The 19,573-nt window shown below is 46.8% G+C and overlaps 1 protein-coding gene across 2 annotated transcripts in view; it reads left to right on the forward strand.

Annotated features, from left to right (window-relative positions):
- Positions 1-19,573, forward strand: part of MRPS31 (mitochondrial ribosomal protein S31) — a 232,440-nt gene that overhangs the window by 17,452 nt on the left and 195,415 nt on the right. For both annotated transcript variants that reach the window (XM_086935055.1, XM_086935056.1), the window contains exons 2-3: positions 276-581; positions 14,451-14,606. In XM_086935055.1, coding sequence (XP_086791181.1) covers positions 276-581; positions 14,451-14,606 — 462 coding nt within the window. The remainder of the gene's footprint in view (positions 1-275; positions 582-14,450; positions 14,607-19,573) is intronic.

The following is a 19,573-nucleotide window of genomic DNA, read 5'->3' on the forward strand; positions in this document are numbered from 1 at the left end:
TAGACTGCATGTCTTTAGTCTACTTCAGGCTGATCTTTGAATGTGTCTATGTGATGATGTGATCAAATTGACCAATGTTTTTAGTATTGTTTCATCTGGTTTGCTGAAGGTTATCATCACCGCAAAAAAGACAGTGAACGCAGTGGCAATGTTTTTGCTTTGTATCCTTGTAACATTACATAGCTTTCTTTTATCACCATTCTGATTTGTTTGACTTTGTGTCGAAAGTTGTGCTATTATGTTGGTCTGTTTAAATACATTTGTGTCTTTTCTAGGATTGAAGAAAATGCCCCGAGGTGGTTAAGCAGCAGCTCTATCTTCAAGAGCAGTAAAGATGTGGCAGGTCCTCCCACAGAAGAGGGTACTGAGAAGGAGTCTGTGACGGAAAAGGAGCCATCAAAGAATACCAAGGAGAACTTGATAAACCTCATTGGTGGCATGAAAGTGGAACTAAGTTCAAAGAAAAGGTTGAGAGCCATGAAAATGCCCAGAATCAGGGAGCAAACCACAGAGCAACTTAATGACCTTGAAAGCACAAGCAGCATGTTTCAGAAAGCCACCGAAGACAACATGACCAAGAGGTAATGAGTTGGTCTGCTGTTTCTTTGAAATTTCAAATTGGTTCTCCTTAAAATTTCTATCGATAACATATAACTTGGTGTGAGGCAGTGAACCGACAAAATTTTGCTTAGCAGAATTCCCTGCAGAGTTTGTCCCAAAACCGCTTTAAAGCATAGGCAAACGTGAATCATTCCAATTTATCCTTGTGATTGAAACACTTGCGTTAGTCAAGCACACCCATTCTACTTTGAATAAGAAAACCAATGCCACGACAAGACAGTCAAAAGCTACCAGGGAGCACAATGAGCATGTTCAACCTCTACAGATTGTTCTAAACCAGTTGTTCCCTGGATATGGTAGTGGTCGGTGATTTCAAAATTGACTTGTTAATAAATGTCAGAGGGTATGGGGTAATATGTCATATCATAGTAACTTGTCACAACTTCAAGTTGGTGTTTCCATGCATTTAATTTTCATGGATTCTCTTATAAGCACTGAAATGAGCACATGTGAATAAGGCTTTTCCACTGTATCACAGTATGTAAATGTAAATGTATAGGCATTTATATAGCGCACTACTTACCCGGAGGGTCCCAAGGCGCTTCGACCGCTGCGAAACCCTTCCTGGCTTCCCTGAGAGATGGTCCCTTAATGGGTATCTCCAGGGTGAGACCAGGCATCCCCGGCGGTCTGGTGGGGCCGTTAGTGAAGATGAGGCAAGCTAATGCCCAGAGTTGCCGAGTGTGATCGCTGATCAGAGTGGGCACCGAGGCGAGAGAATTATCGAGTCCGCTGACCCTGGTCCAGAAACCTGCCGCGCCGGGAATCGAACCCTGGTCCCGGGCCGTCCTCTGCTCTCGGGTCTGCCGCCTCTAACCAGTGGATGGAAAATGCCATTCAACTGAAGAAAGTCATGCTTCTTCAAAAGCAGGAAGAGAGAGCTCTTGCAGCTCCCCAGTGTTTAGATAATCTCTGTTAACGAGGAAACATTGCTGCCTTCCTTTCTGTAATAAAAAACTGGCCCAGTTCTATATTTGATTTATTGGTACTTGAGGTAGTCTAGTTCACCTCTAGTCATACAGAGATTTGACTCCTGACAGGTGGAGTTGAGTAAATACGAAAGCTCACCTGTATTCAGTGTAGATTTTTGGCAGTGGATCAGCTGTGCTTAAAGCACCCTCTTGTTACAGGGTTTGAGCTGAAATTCTGCTTTCAGTGTATTATCATAGTCTGGTGTACAGACACAAATTTATGAAGGCAGGATATCAACAGGGCACATGATTTTGAATTAACTAAAAATAAGAAACAAATCTAAAAACCACTTTACGGTTGCATGTTAGGAAAACTGTGGTACCTCGGAGCCCATTAATTGAGAAAGGCTCATACCCCTTGCTCAAGTGTTGGGAGACATTGTGATCCTACTAGTTGCAGGTTTTTGTCTTGTCTAGGGTTTAGCTTAAGCTCTTTCTGTGCTGTTTCATCGAGCAATCTGACACATTAGTGAGTGGCCCACTTGATTTCCTGTATTGAAATACTATTCTCATTGGTGCATTGATCTTGTTGAATGCAGCTGACATTTACCATGCAAGTGTTGAGTTGCAAGAGATTCAACCGTTCATACAAGATGGATTCTGTCACATACACTTGTTTAGGTAACATTTGACCATTTCTAAGACTTGATTCAGGAATCCACCTAGCCTGTGATCACCCCACTCAGTTTCAGTTTCAAAATGCTTTATTCGGTTTGTACAAGTACAACCATATAGCAACATACATCAATACAGTTTGAAATCATATTTGTGTAAGTTAAATAATGAAACTTTTTTAAAATTGCATCGATATCCATACCAATCTTGTTAAATCTGTAAGATATATCACATTTATGTACAGAGTTAAATTTAGTCATTATGTATTATTTAGCAGTAATTATAGGTTTAGTGCAAAACACGCCAAGTATAATATTGCAAATCAGAAAAGGCCTATGATGGGCATAAAGTGCAGTTGGTATGTGCAAATATGCAAGGTTATAAATAAAGTGCAACGTCAGTTTGGTCACTTAGATATTTTAGCAGCAATTGTGTACGAAAAATTCGTACAAACGTTAGTGCAAAAAAGTGCAAGGCCAGAAGACAATCATCACCAAGGGTACAATCAACAGGTATAAATACAGAGTAAATAAAATTCATATAAAAGAGATGCACATAGCTTAACAGTAACTCACAGTTAATCATAGGGTGTGTTAACCATCGGGGGATGACAAAAGGGAAATCATATACTAATTGATTTCCTATGCCAAATACAGTTTAGAATATAGATGGCTACACGGTAACACACGTTCGGGGAGGATAAGTCAAACAACAATTGCATTGCAGCTCTTGTATTGCACGTACTGTATTCTAAAAATAGTTGCTTCAGATAAAACTTTCTAAAACCAGTATAAAAATTACAAAATAGTAAAAAGTGGCAGATACTCTGTTTGGATTTCCCATCGCATGGGCACGGACATAACCCGTTTTTTTTTACAGTAGGGAAGGCCACCAGATGGTGGACTATACCCAACCTCAGGCGTGCTAGAACAAAGCGATGGGAGTTAATATTAACAAATGTCAGATAGGATGAGAGACCTGTACTAAGGTTATACTCCAGATACAGATTGAACGTGCTTTGCCTGGCATACTCCTTCATTCTGATCCCTTTTGCGTGATCCATATAGGTAGTTTTAAGGTCACGCTTCGTTAAAACCGATTCTGTTAAAATATCTTTAAAAATGTCCTGACCAAAAAGGATCTTGTACCAGGAGAAAATGTGTTTTAACCAGGGGATTTTTGAGCGCTGATCCAGTTTAATACAGTCTAAAATTACTTCCTGGGTGAACTTAGTTTCTTCTTTAGCCCATATGGATCGCCAAAGAGAAAGGGGACGCAGTGCGATCAAATCTGTGGCATGATTTATGCCTAGCTCTCTATGGGTGATCTCATTAGACGCCGAAACAGGGAAACATAGTAAGCGTTTCAAGTACCTGTTTTCCTCTTGCTGGATGGATAGGGCAATCTGGGAATTATATCCCCATATCCCTGCTCCATATAGGGCAGAGGACATGCACCTTGAGTTGTAGATGGAAATCATCTCTCTTATTCTGCGACGCCCCAGTTTAGAGGCGAATCTGAAGATGCAATTTGTATTTCTGGTCATCTTCGTGCCAACACAGGATTGCTCGTTTACCCATCTCCCGTCTCCAGAGAAGGTAATGCCTAAATAGCAAAAATGTTGGACAGACTCAAGTTTATCCCCATCTAGAAAGAATGACTTACTTTTCTTTAGTTTCTTACCACTGGTCATGGTCATAGTCTTGCCCTTGTTAATTTTAAGCTTTCTGCCCTTAATAAAAATGTGAAATTTCTCAATTAGCTTTTGCAGCCCATTCGCGGTCCTTGAGATCAGGACCGCGTCGTCCGCATATAAGAGGACGGGTATTTGTTTTCCATTAATAATTGGGGCATCAGCAAAGGATTCTTGTAGGGATTGGTCAACCTGGTTTATAAAAAGGGAGAATAACAGGGGAGCAAGCACGCACCCTTGTCGGATCCCTCTACCGATTTTAAAAAAGGGGGTGCATTCTCCATCTGATCCGAATCTGACCTTACTTGAGAGACTGCTATACATTCTGGCCAGTAGGTGAATGATTTCAGGGGGGGCGCCCATGGCGAGTAGTGTTGGCCAGAGCAGTGCATGTTCCACTAGATCGAATGCGGAACTTAGATCGGCAAAGCACATAAACAAATTCCCCTCCTTGGCTTTAGTGTACTTGCCGATAATAAGTTCAAGGTTCACGCACTGCTCCATGGTTCCTATACCTCTTCGAAACCCATACTGAATAGGTGAAAGGACATTTTTGTCTTCGGCCCAGGACTCTAATCTTACCAGAAGCACGCAACTCAATATCTTTAGCGACGAGTCTAAAAGAGAAATTGGGCGATAGTTTCGTGCTTCAGCCCTTGAACACTTTTTGAAGAGTGTAACCAAGATGGATTGACCCCATGAGGATGGTAACTCATCCTCGATAGCGGCATTAAAGTAGCGTGTTAGAATGGGAGCCCATAAAGCAATCTCGGATTTGAAGAAGTCCACAGGGACCCCGTCTGGGCCCAGGGCTTTCCCCCCCTTACTCTTCTCAATTGCCTCAATCACCTCATTTAATGACACCGAAAACAATAATTTCTCCCATTTAAAACAGGTTGGCGTATCAATTAAGACATTAAGATTTGAAACGGAAATAAAATCATGGGTAAAATCAGAGTTAAAAATCCCAGTGAAGTGTGCAATCCAGGCCTGACAACTGACATGCGAGGTTAATTCGGGAATATTGTCGTTCTTCAAGAACGGACTATTTACAGTGTCCCAAAAAAGTTTGTGATCTTTGGTTTCTGCAGCCTGATCTAATTTTGCCCATGCCTCGTCCTGCAATTCTTTCTTCCGGATGGATAGTGCAGTTTTATAATTATGACGCTCTTCCCTGATCTTACAAGAGTCTCTTGGTGTGGCATCAAGCGAAATTTTTAACCTTTTTAATGATTGAGCACAATTGTCATCAAACCACGCCGCCTTGACTTTTCTTGGTTTCCGGGTTTTGCGTGTCGGTGATTTCTCAATAGCTTTTGTTATTGTTAGGAATTTAGATAACAGGATTCGTGGGCATGGTATCGGGGATAAGCAGTACTCCACCTCTCCGCGGCAGTTTGTGATTACATTGGTAACAAATTTAACAGGGTCAACTTTTGTCCACTTCACCCTCGTCCCGTTCGGTCTTCCTACAGCAATGTCCTGAATTGGTTGACCATAGGTATTCCTTTTGGTACCCCAACCCAGTAGTTCAACAGTTACACTATTGTGATCACTGACCGTTTGTTCGATCACCCAAACATTGATATAGGCTACAGAGCAAGATACCATGATTTGATCAATAAATGATTGGCTGTTCCTTCCATGGAATGTCGGACATCTGCCATTATTTGCGTTCTTGTTGCATTCAAGGAGTTCCAGGTCGTATTTAGCCAATAAGTTATTCAGAGCGCTGCCAAGGTTGTTATGCGGGAAATGATTGTATACACATGTTGTTTCCCTTCCCGAGTACTCCTCCCTATGGCCGCATGCCCCCTTAAGTGCATAAATACATGATTTGATGTTGAAATCTCCTGCCCACAGGATGGCAGCTGGTTTGGGTGTACTTAGTAGCATTGCATCAATGGCCTGCTCAATATCAGAAATAAACATCCCCTGTTTGTGCCCTACAATATTGTTATAAAAATTCACTATTATTAAGTCTCTGTATCCACTGTGGGCCAAACGCAGAACGGAAGCATGTTCTCCTAAGACTACCTGATCACTAACACAGAACTCAGTCAATGCGGTAGATATCAGAGTCACTAGCCCACCCTTGGCTCGACCAGCCTGGGAAGCCACAGCCAGCACATTAAAAGAGGTATATCCCTCGACGTGTACTTCAGCCCTATCCCAGGTTTCTTGCAGGCAGATTATGTCATAACCCTGTTTAATAAAGTCAGTCCATATGGGGGTGTTCACCTTAGAAGCTAACCCAGCTATATTCCACGTAGTAGCCCTCAAGGTCTCTTCCAAGGCTACTTGGGGTGGGTCAGTAACAGTTGTAACTGATGGTATTATTGGGTTTCCCAGATGATTATCGACAGTACATGTGGTGTTGTCTATCACGGTTAAATCATTTGAGCTTATTGCAGGGATGTCTGTTGGAAGTTCCCCCGCTGTATTACTGGCCATTACTTGCAGGAAGTTCTTCAACAGGGTTATGCTTGAGTCAATCATTTTCGTCTAAGGAATTAAATATCTGGAATCTATTCGATGTTGAGACTGCAAATTGACCATAAATGTTAGTTCCTGACCCAGTGGCATTGTAGTTGTTAAGATAATTGGGGTTTGGCATTCTATATAAATTCATAGGATGTTGTAGAACATGCTGATTGTTTGGGTCATGAAAGGTCAGAGGGTACCCAACTGATTGCGCTGGTGCCTGCTGTACTAGTGGATAAGGCGTGTTGATTGCTCTAGGGTGTTTAAAATTCTGCACCGGAATCTTGAATCCCACCAGATTTCTATAGAAGTAGTCCAATGGGAACAGGGTGGTATTGTAATCGTTGTCTGAGGGAATGGGCGCGTTCAGGATGGAATCTCTTGCCCATTCAGTGGTTTTGTAGTTAATGATTACACAGTCCCCGCTAATTTTCTTTTTACTGGGGCCCACCCACCCTACCCTTTGAGTTGAAGTAATCTGGCCTGCCCCACTTAGGGGGAATCCACAATTATGGACAAGCCAGTGTAAAATTTTGTTTTTAAGTGTTTCACTATTTTCAAATTGGGAGGGTTTAAGTTTTGGAACGTTGGCAAGAATAGCCACGTATGGCCTACTTTCTGGTGGGAGATTGATCACAGCAGGAATGATATTATTATAGTAACTGCGCGCTGGTGGATTCCCACTTACTGAGGAGTGACCCGTGGGCACCTCTCCTCTTGCCCTGAAGGAAGAGGATGTTGAAGGCCCATTGGTGGTGTTGCCTGGAGTATTGGTATGTGAGTTTGCAGATTTACCGGGTGCTGCCGTAGGGTTCACACTTCTGGCAGGTGGAACCTGTGGTTTAGATGTGTTATGGGCGGTCGTATTAGCTTTATTCACAGTCGGTGCATTCAAGGTGGTTTGAGTAACTTGAGGGCCCAGATGTTCGAGAATGTCTAGTTTAGCTAAGCCCAATTTCTCCAGGTTTTCCACCTTTTTACATATTTGCTCGAGTTTATCATTTAGGGGGGCGATGAGGAGCTTCATAGCGTCCATGATGTGACCCATTATAGATTCCCCATTGACTGAAGTTCCCAAATTTGACTGTGGTGCTTCACTTCCATTAGTCTGTTCTGATAGTGGTGGTAGTAAAGTTGCCTTCTTTCTTCTACCCCTTTGTTTGGCACACCCCCTACTAAGGGCTGGTAGTTTCCTATTATGCATGTGTCTATATCTACGATGGACAGAGCCGTGATTGATCGTACTATCGACACTAGTGTTATTGGGTAGGTCGATTGTGTGGAAAAGATCTTCATTGTCGCAGGAAATCAAGATTGCACTGGTCTCAGGCGCCTTGCTAGGCCCCGGTTCCTCAGATGATGTTACATTAATTTGCAAGTTAGGAGTTAGTGACAGCCGGCTATCCCTATCTTGAAATACTGCTGGAGGTGTAGAAGGATCTTCCACAGGGGGTGGCACGGCCACAGGGAGACCTGTGTAAGATTGCATTAAGATAGAATCATTTGATAGTGCAGTCACATTTATGTTATGTACATTACTGTCGCCAGGTTGTGGTATCTGCTGAATTAGGCAGGAGCTGGGTGGTAGGGACAATCGTCTCTCAGTATTTTCGATGGCGTTCGCTACCACCACGATTGTCTGTTGAAGCATGCGATCAATTGCAGTTAGCGTTGGTAACGGTGTTTTGGTTTGAGCAGTGTTCCTTGTAACAGAACGTGTATGAATGGGTGTTTTCTTTGCCGTGTTCTTAGCGGTGGATTTGGACTCCATGGGGGCCATTACAGTATGCTTTAAACAACAGGTATGTAATACCTTAGCAAACGGTGCTAAATTGGCCAGGGAGTAGTGCCCAGCCCAGGCTCCTCAGGCCTCTGAGGGCAACAGAGGGCCCGCCCTTTGCCCGGGCTTAGCCCCGGGCACAGCCCCGCGCGTGGTCCCGCGACGCGGGAAGGTCAGCCCCTTTAACGGCGCCTCCGGGCGCCAAGCCTCGACGCGACTTCCGGTCCTGTCGCGGAGGCTTCTGGGGGCTGTAGTTTCTACTCCCCCGCTCTGTGGCAGACCCGGTGTCGGAGGGCTGCGGCGGGGGGAGGAGACAGCAGGCGCGGTGATGGGAGCTTGTGACCCCTTTCAGCGAGGCTGGCGGAAGGTCTGGATCCCAGGAGGCGGACAGGCGAGCAGGTAGGCTCACGCGCTGGACACAGTGGGTTAGGCGCCGACACCCCGCTCCACCGCAAGGTCAGCCCCTTTAACGGCGCCTCCGGGCGCCAAGCCTCGACGCGACTTCCGGTCCTGTCGCGGAGGCTTCTGGAGGCTGTAGTCTCTACTCCCCCGCTCTGCGGCAGACCCGGTGTTGGAGGGCTGTGGCGGGGGGAGGAGACAGCAGGCGCGGTGATGGGAGCTTGTGACCCCTTTCAGCGAGGCTGGCGGCAGGTCTGGATCCCAGGAGGGGGACAGGCGAGCAGGTAGGCTCACGCGCTGGACACAGTGGGTTAGTCGCCGACACCCCGCTCCACCGCAAGGTCAGCCCCTTTAACGGCGCCTCCGGGCGCCAAGCCTCGACGCGACTTCCGGTCCTGTCGCGGAGGCTTCTGGGGGCTGTAGTCTCTACTCCCCCGCTCTGCGGCAGACCCGGTGTTGGAGGGCTGCGGCGGGGGGAGGAGACAGCAGGCGCGGTGATGGGAGCTTGTGACCTCTTTCAGCGAGGCTGGCGGCAGGTCTGGATCCCAGGAGGCGGACAGGCGAGCAGGTAGGCTCACGCGCTGGACACAGTGGGTTAGGCGCCGACACCCCGCTCCACCGCAAGGTCAGGCCCTTTAACGGCGCCTCCGGGCGCCAAGCCTCGACTTCCGGTCCTGTCGCGGAGGCTTCTGGGGGCTGTAGTCTCTACTCCCCCGCTCTGCGGCAGACCCGGTGTTGGAGGGCTGTGGCGGGGGGAGGAGACCGCAGGCGCGGTAATGGGAGCTTGTGACCCCTTTCAGCGAGGCTGGCGGCAGGTCTGGATCCCAGGAGGCGGACAGGCGAGCAGGTAGGCTCACGCGCTGGACACAGTGGGTTAGGCGCCGACACTCCACTCAATAACGTCCCTGGAAATAAGTCTAAACATACGTTGCTAGGTGTCCATTGTGTCACCAGCCAGCCCTGATTGCTAAAGGACTTGATGTCCAAAAGTCGTGCCCCCCCGAGGCCCCAAAGAGGAGTATTTAACCAATGCACCCACCATCAGTAAAGCTGTTAAAGTAGTGAGAGTGATGAAGAAAAGCCCTGGCAACCTCAAAATTTCAACTTCAGTTCATACATACATATTATCTATGCACACAGACGTATGGTCTAGAGAATGTAACACATCATTTGCATGTCTTTTTTTGTTAATCACACAAATTCAACATAATTTCATTTCTTCAAAATGAACAGGTGTAATTTCCTGAACATCACTGTTACAAGTCACAACGATACAAAAACCCATAAGCTAAAGCATCTTTCACATTTACTTGCATACCGTCACTCATAACTGTTACACATCAACATCAAAATCCTAAAACCATTTTATACATCCACATTTGTCTCCTACTAAGTCTTGCACATTTTAATATTTTCCATCATTTCTTTTCATGTTGACACAATCTTCAATATTTCAATCGAAAAAAAGTTATAACGTCATCTACTAGTCATTTTTTTTCTTTTTTCACACTGACTGTGGCTTATGTTGGATAACCCCATATAGTTTATACAACAACCAATCTTTGTTATTTGTTTTTCAACGGTGCTATTGCTTGTATTTCATATCTTCTTAACGCGCGTTTCGGAGTGAAATGCCTTTTTCAGGAATGGCACATCCTCATCATCAAGACTCCAATAATTTTAAACTGCATAAGCAGAAAACCTTTGAGCCTTACATTGCTTAATCTATTAATATTCAGTATTCAGTCAAATCTTACAAAACAAATATAGCACATCTTGCATCAGTCAGGGGGTTCATATAGGGAATTACTCACTGTGAGGGTCTCAAGGTGCTGGGGGGCAGCTCTGGATCAGTCGAAGAGCCAGGTCTTGAGGTCCTTCCTGAAGGTATGCAGGGCTGGGGTTCACGGGGATCCCGTTCCAGGACTTGGCTGTGATGTAGGAGAAGGCTCGCCCACTGGTTCTGTGTCTGTGGATGAGGGGGGCCTCTGCCAGGGCGAGGTCAGCGGAGCGGAGGTTACTTTTGGGTACGTTGAAGAATACTGTCTCGTAGGGATGAAAATGAGTGCAATATACTAAACCATCACCAGTGAAATCTAATGCTAAAAAGACGAACGCTTGCCACACACCACATCACCTTCTGCAATTTAAACATACTTCTCTGTCAAAACCTTCACCAATGGAACCAATGCTTCAACTGAACTATTGATGTATTAAATACAGTTGCATCCAAGACAACCTGTGCTATCTAGGCATGCTCCAAAGTGTGGTGTCTATAATTAATGTGACCTTCTCTTTTATTTATTCATCCCCCCTCTTAACCCCTTCGATGCGGACACGATTCCCCTGGTGTGCTGTAAACAGCACGAACAGGGGCGGGCCGTGACGAACCCCAGCCGCCATGAGCACCGTAGTGCATGACGGCTGGGGTTTGTCATCAGCACCGAAGGGGTTAAGGACTCTACATGCACACACAGTTCAGTCTTCTTAGAAATGCCAAAGCCTTTGTAGTAATCAGAAAAAAGAACAGTAGGTGGTGGAAGGGGGAACCCCCAGCAAACGGTCCTGGACTTACTGAATAGCCAAAAAAGGGAAAACCGGGTATGATCAGACCCTTGCTATAACTTGTCCCCGAGTTATGTCGACATCCTGATCGTACTGGATGCCATGCCTGAAAGTTCGTTATTAGGGGACAACCTCTTCGCCTTTGTGTAGCTTCTTTTCCACAGAACTAGAGCGTCAGCGAATGGTCTGATACTCTGTGTGGCTGGAAGACCAGAAGATGTGTCAAAGGAGATTCAATCTTTAATTGATACCCTGGCACACTGTCCTCATGAGAGGGAAGTGCTGCAGTGGGGGGCTCCATAGCCTAAGGGACTTCTCTTCTTAGTTCCCCCTTGTGCCTTAGTTAAATTGACACAATTTGTTGCTGCAGTTTGTTATTAGTCACTAAAATGCATAAACCACTCTGTACTTTGCTGAAGAATGGACAGAGTGTGCCCATCAGCTGCACCGGGACTAAGAAATGAAGGCCGTCTGTCTTTACTGCTGAACCCGATGCAGACAAGAGAAAAGCTATTTGCCTTGTTCTTGACTAAACACATGCTGTCTAGTTATATGGGGACATAAACCTGCACTCTGTCATACTCCCAGGCCTGTGGTAATGGCGGCCCCCTCAAAACTTACCTTAAAAATCTTGGTAAACTCCTTAACCGGGAGCAGCTTGTGACAGCCCCTGCTTCACTCACATCTCAGGTCTCCGACAATTCAGAACGCTGAACACAGGTAAGTTTCATCAAATCGGCAGCGTGATGGCGATTTCCACTGCGTATGGGCTGGAGTAGAAAGTGCGGTTGCCGTCTACCTCCCACGGCCATCTTAATGTAGGCGACTGTCATCTACCCGAGCCTGGCTATCCATGTGTAATAATGTCTTGAGCATATTGGCGTGCTGGGAAGGTTTGACCCTCAATCTATTTTATTGAAAGTTGTCCTCCAGATCTGGTTAAATAAGTTAGTCACAGACACCTTATGAAAAAAGGCTTGACTCAGTGAAAGTACCACTAATCATCCCTCCACAGCGTGTGACAGCAGCTAATAGTAAAACAGCATATTCTGACCTGCCTTATTATGTAGAGAACCGTAACTGGAACTAATTGATAGAATAGAGTTGTGGCAAGAAATAGTGGGTTTAATATCTGTTTTTTGGTGGTTATTAACAGTAAACCTAATGATCCATTAATTGTGATATTGGATGGCGTATCTAAAGGTGTTTCACTATTCAAACCCTGCAAATCGGTGTCCAGTGTAAAAATCCAATGTACTTTTCTGCACTTTCTTGACTCTACTGGATCCACTAATTTCTTGACTCCGATCTTCTCGATGATCAGCCATCTGATTTCTTCTGGTTTATGTCCCTTTTCCATGTAATGTTTAAGCAAAGGAGCATTGACTTTCCCTGTTTTTATTGCATATCTGTGTTCTATAAGGTGAGTGGAGAGACTACGTCCACTGTCTCCCACACATCCATAGCCACATGTGCATGTAAGTAAATAGACAATGTTCTAGGTTTTGCAGTTTGTTAATGCTCCTAATTGTAATGTATATCTGTTCAATGTATAGATCTGCATCTCATTCGCACTCACACATGCCATACATTGACTGTCTTTATGGTCCCCCTGTACTGGGATGTTCCCATCAATTGTTTTCTGAATCAATTTAGTCTCTCTGGGGACTGTGATCATGAAATATTATCTTTCATATTTTTATTTTGCTGGGGTGCAAACATATGTTTGGGGATCCGGGTATTATGGTTCACAGCCTCGTTGAGTATGTGCCAGTTCGAATTAATGATTTGACACATTTTATGCATTGAGTACTGAGTGTCTGGTAAGGCATACCAGTTTCGGATCACTTTGTTGGGGTTGATTGTGTAAAAGATGTTCTCTGTCATAAAATCTCGCCCGAATGGGTGGAGATCAGAGCGGAGTGGGGGCTGTCATGAGCTGCTCCCAGTCCACCTGAGACTTTTACTTGCAGAACTTGTTTGGTTTGCTTGGCAGTTGAAATGGCAGTCTTATTCTTTTGCAGCCTTACTTGTGAGATTCTTTCCCCCGATTATAACCTGTCATTGGCAGTGTTTGCTTTATGCATAGAATGGTACAGCTAACATTTACTATACATACTATTTTCGCATTGCATGCCACAATAATAAGATTCAGCACAAGGTTGAAGGCTTGTACCAAAGCATGAAATAGGTTTTTGTACCAATGTTGCTCTCTTTAGCATCCATGCTTGACAGTAGCATAGCACCAAGAGTGTATTCATGAGTGTAGTATGGATAGTTCAAGAAGTGTCCTAGAGTGGAGAAACGTGCGAAGAGCATTGAAAACATATGAACGACTGTTGTGATAACCGAAATACGTTTATTTCTTCACACATAGTTATGATAAAGTTCTTTATCAGTCAACTCTGTGTATGGTAGGCAGCCAAGTTGATAGTCGTAATGTTCTGTATAGCATAGCCGATAGATACATTGGGTGCACGGTTTCCATGACATAAGTGACTGGGAGAAATGCTTGCATAAATTTCCTCTCTACTGATGAGTTGTCAAATATTATTAGCAGAATGAAAAACATTGAATAAAACCCACTGGATTGAGTTGACCGACTATCCCCTTGAAACGATCTGCACACAGTGACTTGACCAGCAACCATATTTGTACTAATAAATGTTATTATAGTGAAGTTCATAGAAGTTAACTGTGCACAATGTATTGGGGGCATATGGGCCAGCTGCCCTGTTTAATCAAGAAATCACCTTCCTTTGTTTCCTAAGAACACGCCAGTAATGTGTAAAACCGTTAGCATGTCAGGTCAGCTATTCCCGTCAGTGCTTACTTATGTATGTTGCCTTCCAAACATTGAGTACTGAAGTGTACCCGTGCTTTGTTTAAAATAGAGGGCGTATGTACTGCGTAATCTGTGCTCTTCTTCAGTCTCAATCCAGATGTGTTTTATTTCTTCTCGCAATTTCTTGTGATAACAGAGAGATGAAAAGAGGTGTTCGCTATGACAGTACCCTTGTCTAAAAACCGTACTTGCAAAGACATTGCAAAACCTATTTAAGCTCCAGTTGTTATTTTCCAAGAGAGACACGTGAAATGCTTATAACCGTTTTTACCAGCTAGCCCTGCTCTTCCCACAGTCTTTGCTATGGAACACAGCTGACTTCTTCAGTGGTTCATTAACTCGCCTTTTTACCTTGAGAAAAATGATGTAGGAACATTGGGAGTGGCCGCCATGTTCACTTGTGACACAGCAACGGGAGGCGCAGTTATCTTCATTTGACTGATTTTTTTGTTGTTGATTTTTTTACCCTCTTTATAGCAAGTCAGTGACTCCAGAACTCGTGGCTGCTGCTTCGGCTGTTGCTTCGTCACTGCCTTTTGACAAAAAACAGATTGAATCTGAGCTACTTCAACAGCTGAGGAGACACGATGAGGAGACTGACGCCCAGAAGAGAGGAGAACCCAACAATATTAGGTCTGTAAAATCTTGAATTTAAAGTAAGTCTACGACAGTTGACATCCCATTTGGTATTGACGTCTATAGGAAGCACACCAGACAGGTTTTTTTTTTCCCAGTGGTAAACCTTATCCTCCAATGAAAGTTTTCTTTTCTCTGTTTGTAGGTTGACTGTTGTCTTGAAGAACAACACAATCATAATAGTAACATAACACACAGAGTGGCATAGGCAGCAGCAGTGGAGAAAGGAATGGCACGCAGATCTGGCCTGTTCTCCATCTACCAATTACTGACCGCCTTTAAATTGGTGGGCGACCACCACAGGGGTCATGTAAAAACACAATATGGCTTTAGGAGGGGGATGGGTACCACAGAGCAGTGCCTAAATCTGTCTCTGATTATGGGCAAGTACATGAAGGTCAGGAGGGGTTCTGTCCACCTGGCCTTCATGGACTTGTCTAGTGCCTTTGGTACCATCAATCGGGAGACATTGTGGGCACTAATGGGGAAAATGGGTGTTGAGGAAGCACTGATCTCCCTTTTGCATAGGCTTCATGCTAACACTACTGTTGCCATAAGATACAGCCCGCAAGGGAAAAAGACCAAGCCTATTATCTCCACAGAAGGTGTTCGGCAGGGGTGCATTTTAGCTCCTTTTCTCATTTTCATTTGCACCAATGGCCTAGAGGCATTTTTATTAGGTAAGGAAATTGATTTTCCCTGAATTGGTGGCAATCCGGTCCCGCTACTATCATACGCAGAAAATACAGTGTTAATGGCTCTGACAGCAAACAGCCTCCAGAAATCGCTCAATGCCTTTACCGATTTTATGTTGGCGCTTGATTTAAAAGTTAATTTGATAAAATCGTACGTTATGGTGTGTCCCACACTGATTCTCTGCCCAGCAGCAATTTTATTTAACTTTTATCACTAATGTACAGACACGATTTCTTTTAACTAGACTCCATTTATTTACTTTGCACTCTTTAATGGCATTCCCGAGACAATTAGGATGGGTTGTCAAACTCACGCCCTGCCCGTGTGATAATTTGGTAGCTCAGAGCACCTTGCTCTTTGTTATTCTGCCCCCTTTATAAAAAGCCCAGGGGGGGGCGTGGCCAAGATGGCGACGGAGTAAGACGTGCCTGCGAGCTCCTCCGGCACCCCGAGCCCTTCATAGCTTTGTTTAGCGGTATTGGGGCGATTTCGGCCCCGGCTTTGACTCTCCTGGGTCTACTGAGGCGTCCCGCACTGGTTTGTCCCTTCTCCCGTCGAGCTACGACACGGGACGGCGGACTTAGCCGAGGTGTTACTTTGGTGACGCACTTGCTCCGGAGCGGCCTACGGGGCTTTGTCTGGGCGGCTTCGACTCTTTGCAAGAGAGGACTCGGGACTTTGGCGAGTGATCGAGTGAAGCTCTTCTGTGCGAGTCCCCCACATTGGCGCTGTGACGAGCCCGCCTGTGGTTCCAGTGGCCTAGCTGGCAGTTATCGCCGAACAGAGGTGACGAGGAGGCGCCGTCCTGTCTGGGGCCTCGCTGGACAGCGTCATCGACGAACGGTCGGAGAAGTGGTGCCATCTTGCCTCCTATCATCGGCACTGGGACGTCGCACCATGTCGACGAGGACTCGCCTGAATAAACCGGGGAAGGATGGTCCCGGGAAGGGGGCGTCTGGATCGCCCCCTGGCCCTAGCAAGTCGCCGACCAAAGACGACGCTGACGGCCCGGTCACGAAGGCCTTCCTGGTTGAGCTTTTCTCCTCCATCAAGGAGGATATCACGGAACTGAAAGCGCAACTAGCCTCCGACCTCCGTGAAGTCCGCCGTGATGTAGACGGCATTGGCGAGCGTGTAGCTACCCTGGAGGACCATGACTTGGGCCTCAGTGGGGATGTCCATCAGCTACAGCAAGACCTGCTCCAGCTTCGTGAGCAAAATTTGGATCTTCAGACCCACTGCGAGGACCTGGAAAACAGGTCCCGTCGCAATAACATCCGAATTAGAGCGGTGCCCTCGGATGGAGACGGTGGAAATCTGCGGGAATATGTGGAGGCTCTCTTTCTGCACATCTTGGCGGAGGACGATCGCAATGAAGTCAAGCTGGACAGGGTACATCGGGTGGGCCTGCCGCGTGGCGCACGCTCGCCGCCTCCTGACATCTTGGTCTGTGTCCACGACTTTCATCTGAAGGAGATGATCCTGCGGAAGGCGAGGGACATTAACAATTTGCTTTTTCGCGGCCACAGCCCCCAACTTTTTCAGGACCTGGCGGCCACCACCCTGCAAAAGCGGCGGGACTTTCGCCCAGTCACGGCTTTCCTGAGGGAACACGGGGTGTCCTACTCCTGGGGTCACCCCTTTCGGCTTATCTTCCGATGGCAAAATAGACTGGTGCAAGTGCGAACAGTGGCAGCCGCCAGGGACTTGCTTGGAATGGAGGAAACATCTGCTTCGGCGGACGCCAGCGCCTCACCGAGAAGACGTCGCCGTTCCCGATCCCCAACTTGGCAGACAGTGGGCCGACAGGGCGCAGCGGAGGGGCCTTCCCCGTCAGCGAGCCAGACTGAGAGGGGAGATGCTTTGGCCTCGGTGGCCCAGGTGACTGAATCGAGCCGAGTGGACAGCTCTTCGGCGGCTTAGGCCCCATCATCAGCGGCCCGTAGGAGCCGGGGGGCTCTACCACCTCAGGTACTCTGTGGGACATTTCTCCGATGGAGGGTCACCCCGACCCTGGAATCGGGGGTGGCATTACCTGGGTCTTCTACCCCCGACCCTTACGGTCATGTCTGACTTTCATTGTTCTTTTTCTATTTTTCTCTTTCCTTTTTCTATGGTTTGTTCTTGAGGCTCCTGAGGGCTCCGGTGGGCTTGTTGGGGATGGACCCCGGTGGTGGTGGATTGGCACCTGGTATGGCTGTGGTGTGTCTGGGTTGTCTTTAGAGTTGGGCTGCATTAATGGAAGCGCTAGGAGGGGAGGTTGGTCTCGATGTTGCCTGTTACGATAGGCTCTTGGAACGTTAAAGGCCTTAACTCGCCTCAGAAGCGTCAAAAGATTTGGAAATATATGCTAGATCATCAACTGGATGTGGTGGGCCTGCAGGAGACTCATTTGGCTCGCAAAGATGAATCCAGGCTCAAGCACAGGCAATATCCTCTGATTTATAAATCCTCAGCCACTACTAAGCACCGTGGGGTAGCGCTTTTGTTCCGATCTGCCCTTCAATTTCAACCTGTGGGGGTGCGGGGGGACAAAGAGGGGAGGTGGTTGATGGTGAAGGGGATGCTCATGGGTAAACTTTGCACATGGGTGGTGGTCTATGCTCCAAATACAGGGCAGCATGGGTTCCTTGAGACTCTTCTGAATGTGATTGGGGACTTTGGGGAGGGAGCGTTGATTGTGATGGGGGATTTCAACTTGGTTTGGGATAAAGATCTTGATTGTTCACATCAACAGAGGACTGAGACGGGTCTCTTTTCCCCGGAGCTGCGTGATCCTTTGTTAATTCTGGGCCTTATTGATAGCTGGCGCTCCCTCCACCCCCGCACTAGGGATTACACGTTCTATTCACATGTTCACCACACATATTCCCGTCTCTACCATATTTTTGTGCATCAATCTTTACAGGGTGACCTGCGTGATAGCAAAATTTTTCCACTTTCAGTTTCGGATCATAGCCTTTTGGCGACATGCTTGATCTGGGCCCCTGATTCGTCCCCTCATCGCAAGTGGTATTTCCCGGCATCCCTCACGCGAGATGAGGAATCTTGCAAGAAGCTTAGGGCGGCCATTGGGGAGTTCTTTGAGCTGAATAAGACTGGCGACACCTCGATCTTTACCCAATGGGACGCCTTCAAGGCGTCGACACGGGGTACATGCATCGCTTTGAACTCCGCCCTGAATAGGCTTCGTCGGGAGGAAAGGAAGGCGCTGGAGGCGGAACTGACCACGTTGGAAACTGCACATAAGCAGAATCCTTCTAGAAAGACGCTTCGCCCTCTGGCGGCGGTGCGAGGGAAGCTCAGGGCGCATTATAATAACCGAGCAGAATATACCCTACTGCGCTTACGGCGCCTCTCCTACGCTCAGGGCAACAAAGTGGGGAAGCACTTGGCACGGCAGCTCCGTGATAAACGTGAAAGAGAATATGTGGGTGGTATTCGGACCCCCTCCGGGGTGGTGGAACACAGGGACGCGGATAAGGCGGAGCTCTTTGGTGACTTCTATGCTGCTCTATATTCGGCGGACCGCTTAGTGCCGTCCGCTCAACAAGCATATCTGGAGGCCCTAGCGCTACCGCAGGTCTCCAAGGAATGGAATGAGCTTCTGGAGGCCCCGATTACTAGGGAGGAGGTACTCTCTGCCATTCGGTCTCTCAAGCCGCACAAAGCACCGGGCCCGGACGGCTATACAGCCTCCTTTTATCAGACGTTCGCGTCCGAGGTGGGAGACCATTTGGTGCTCCTCTTCAATACCATGAGGGATGAGGGCCACACCTCGGGTACTATGGCGGAGGCTATGATTTCGATCATTCCCAAGGCGGGGAAAGACCCCTCCAAGTGTGAATCCTATCGACCCATAGCTCTCCTGAATATTGATGCTAAATTGTATTCTTCTATCTTAGCCGCTCGACTTAAGGACCTTATGCCCGCTCTCATTCATCCGGATCAATCGGGCTTTATAAAGGGTCGCCAGACCCACGATAACACTAGACGTCTAATTCACCTGATTGAGAAGGCCGAACGCTTTCGGATCCCAGCTGTCCTGCTAGGCCTTGACGCTTAAAAGGCGTTCGACCGGGTGGACTGGAACTTTCTCTTTAGCACTTTACATGCTTTTGGCTTCTCTCCCAAATTTATAACTATGCTTCGGGCCAACTATCACGACCCGCGCTCGAGGGTCATGGTGAACGGACATGTCTCACCCTTTGCTCATTCCCGAGGCACGAGGCAGGGCTGCCCCCTATCGCCCTTACTTTTTGCGCTTA

The sequence above is a fragment of the Lissotriton vulgaris genome, chromosome 8, assembly GCF_964263255.1.
Source record: "Lissotriton vulgaris chromosome 8, aLisVul1.2, whole genome shotgun sequence".
Classification (NCBI taxonomy): Eukaryota; Metazoa; Chordata; class Amphibia; order Caudata; family Salamandridae; genus Lissotriton; species Lissotriton vulgaris.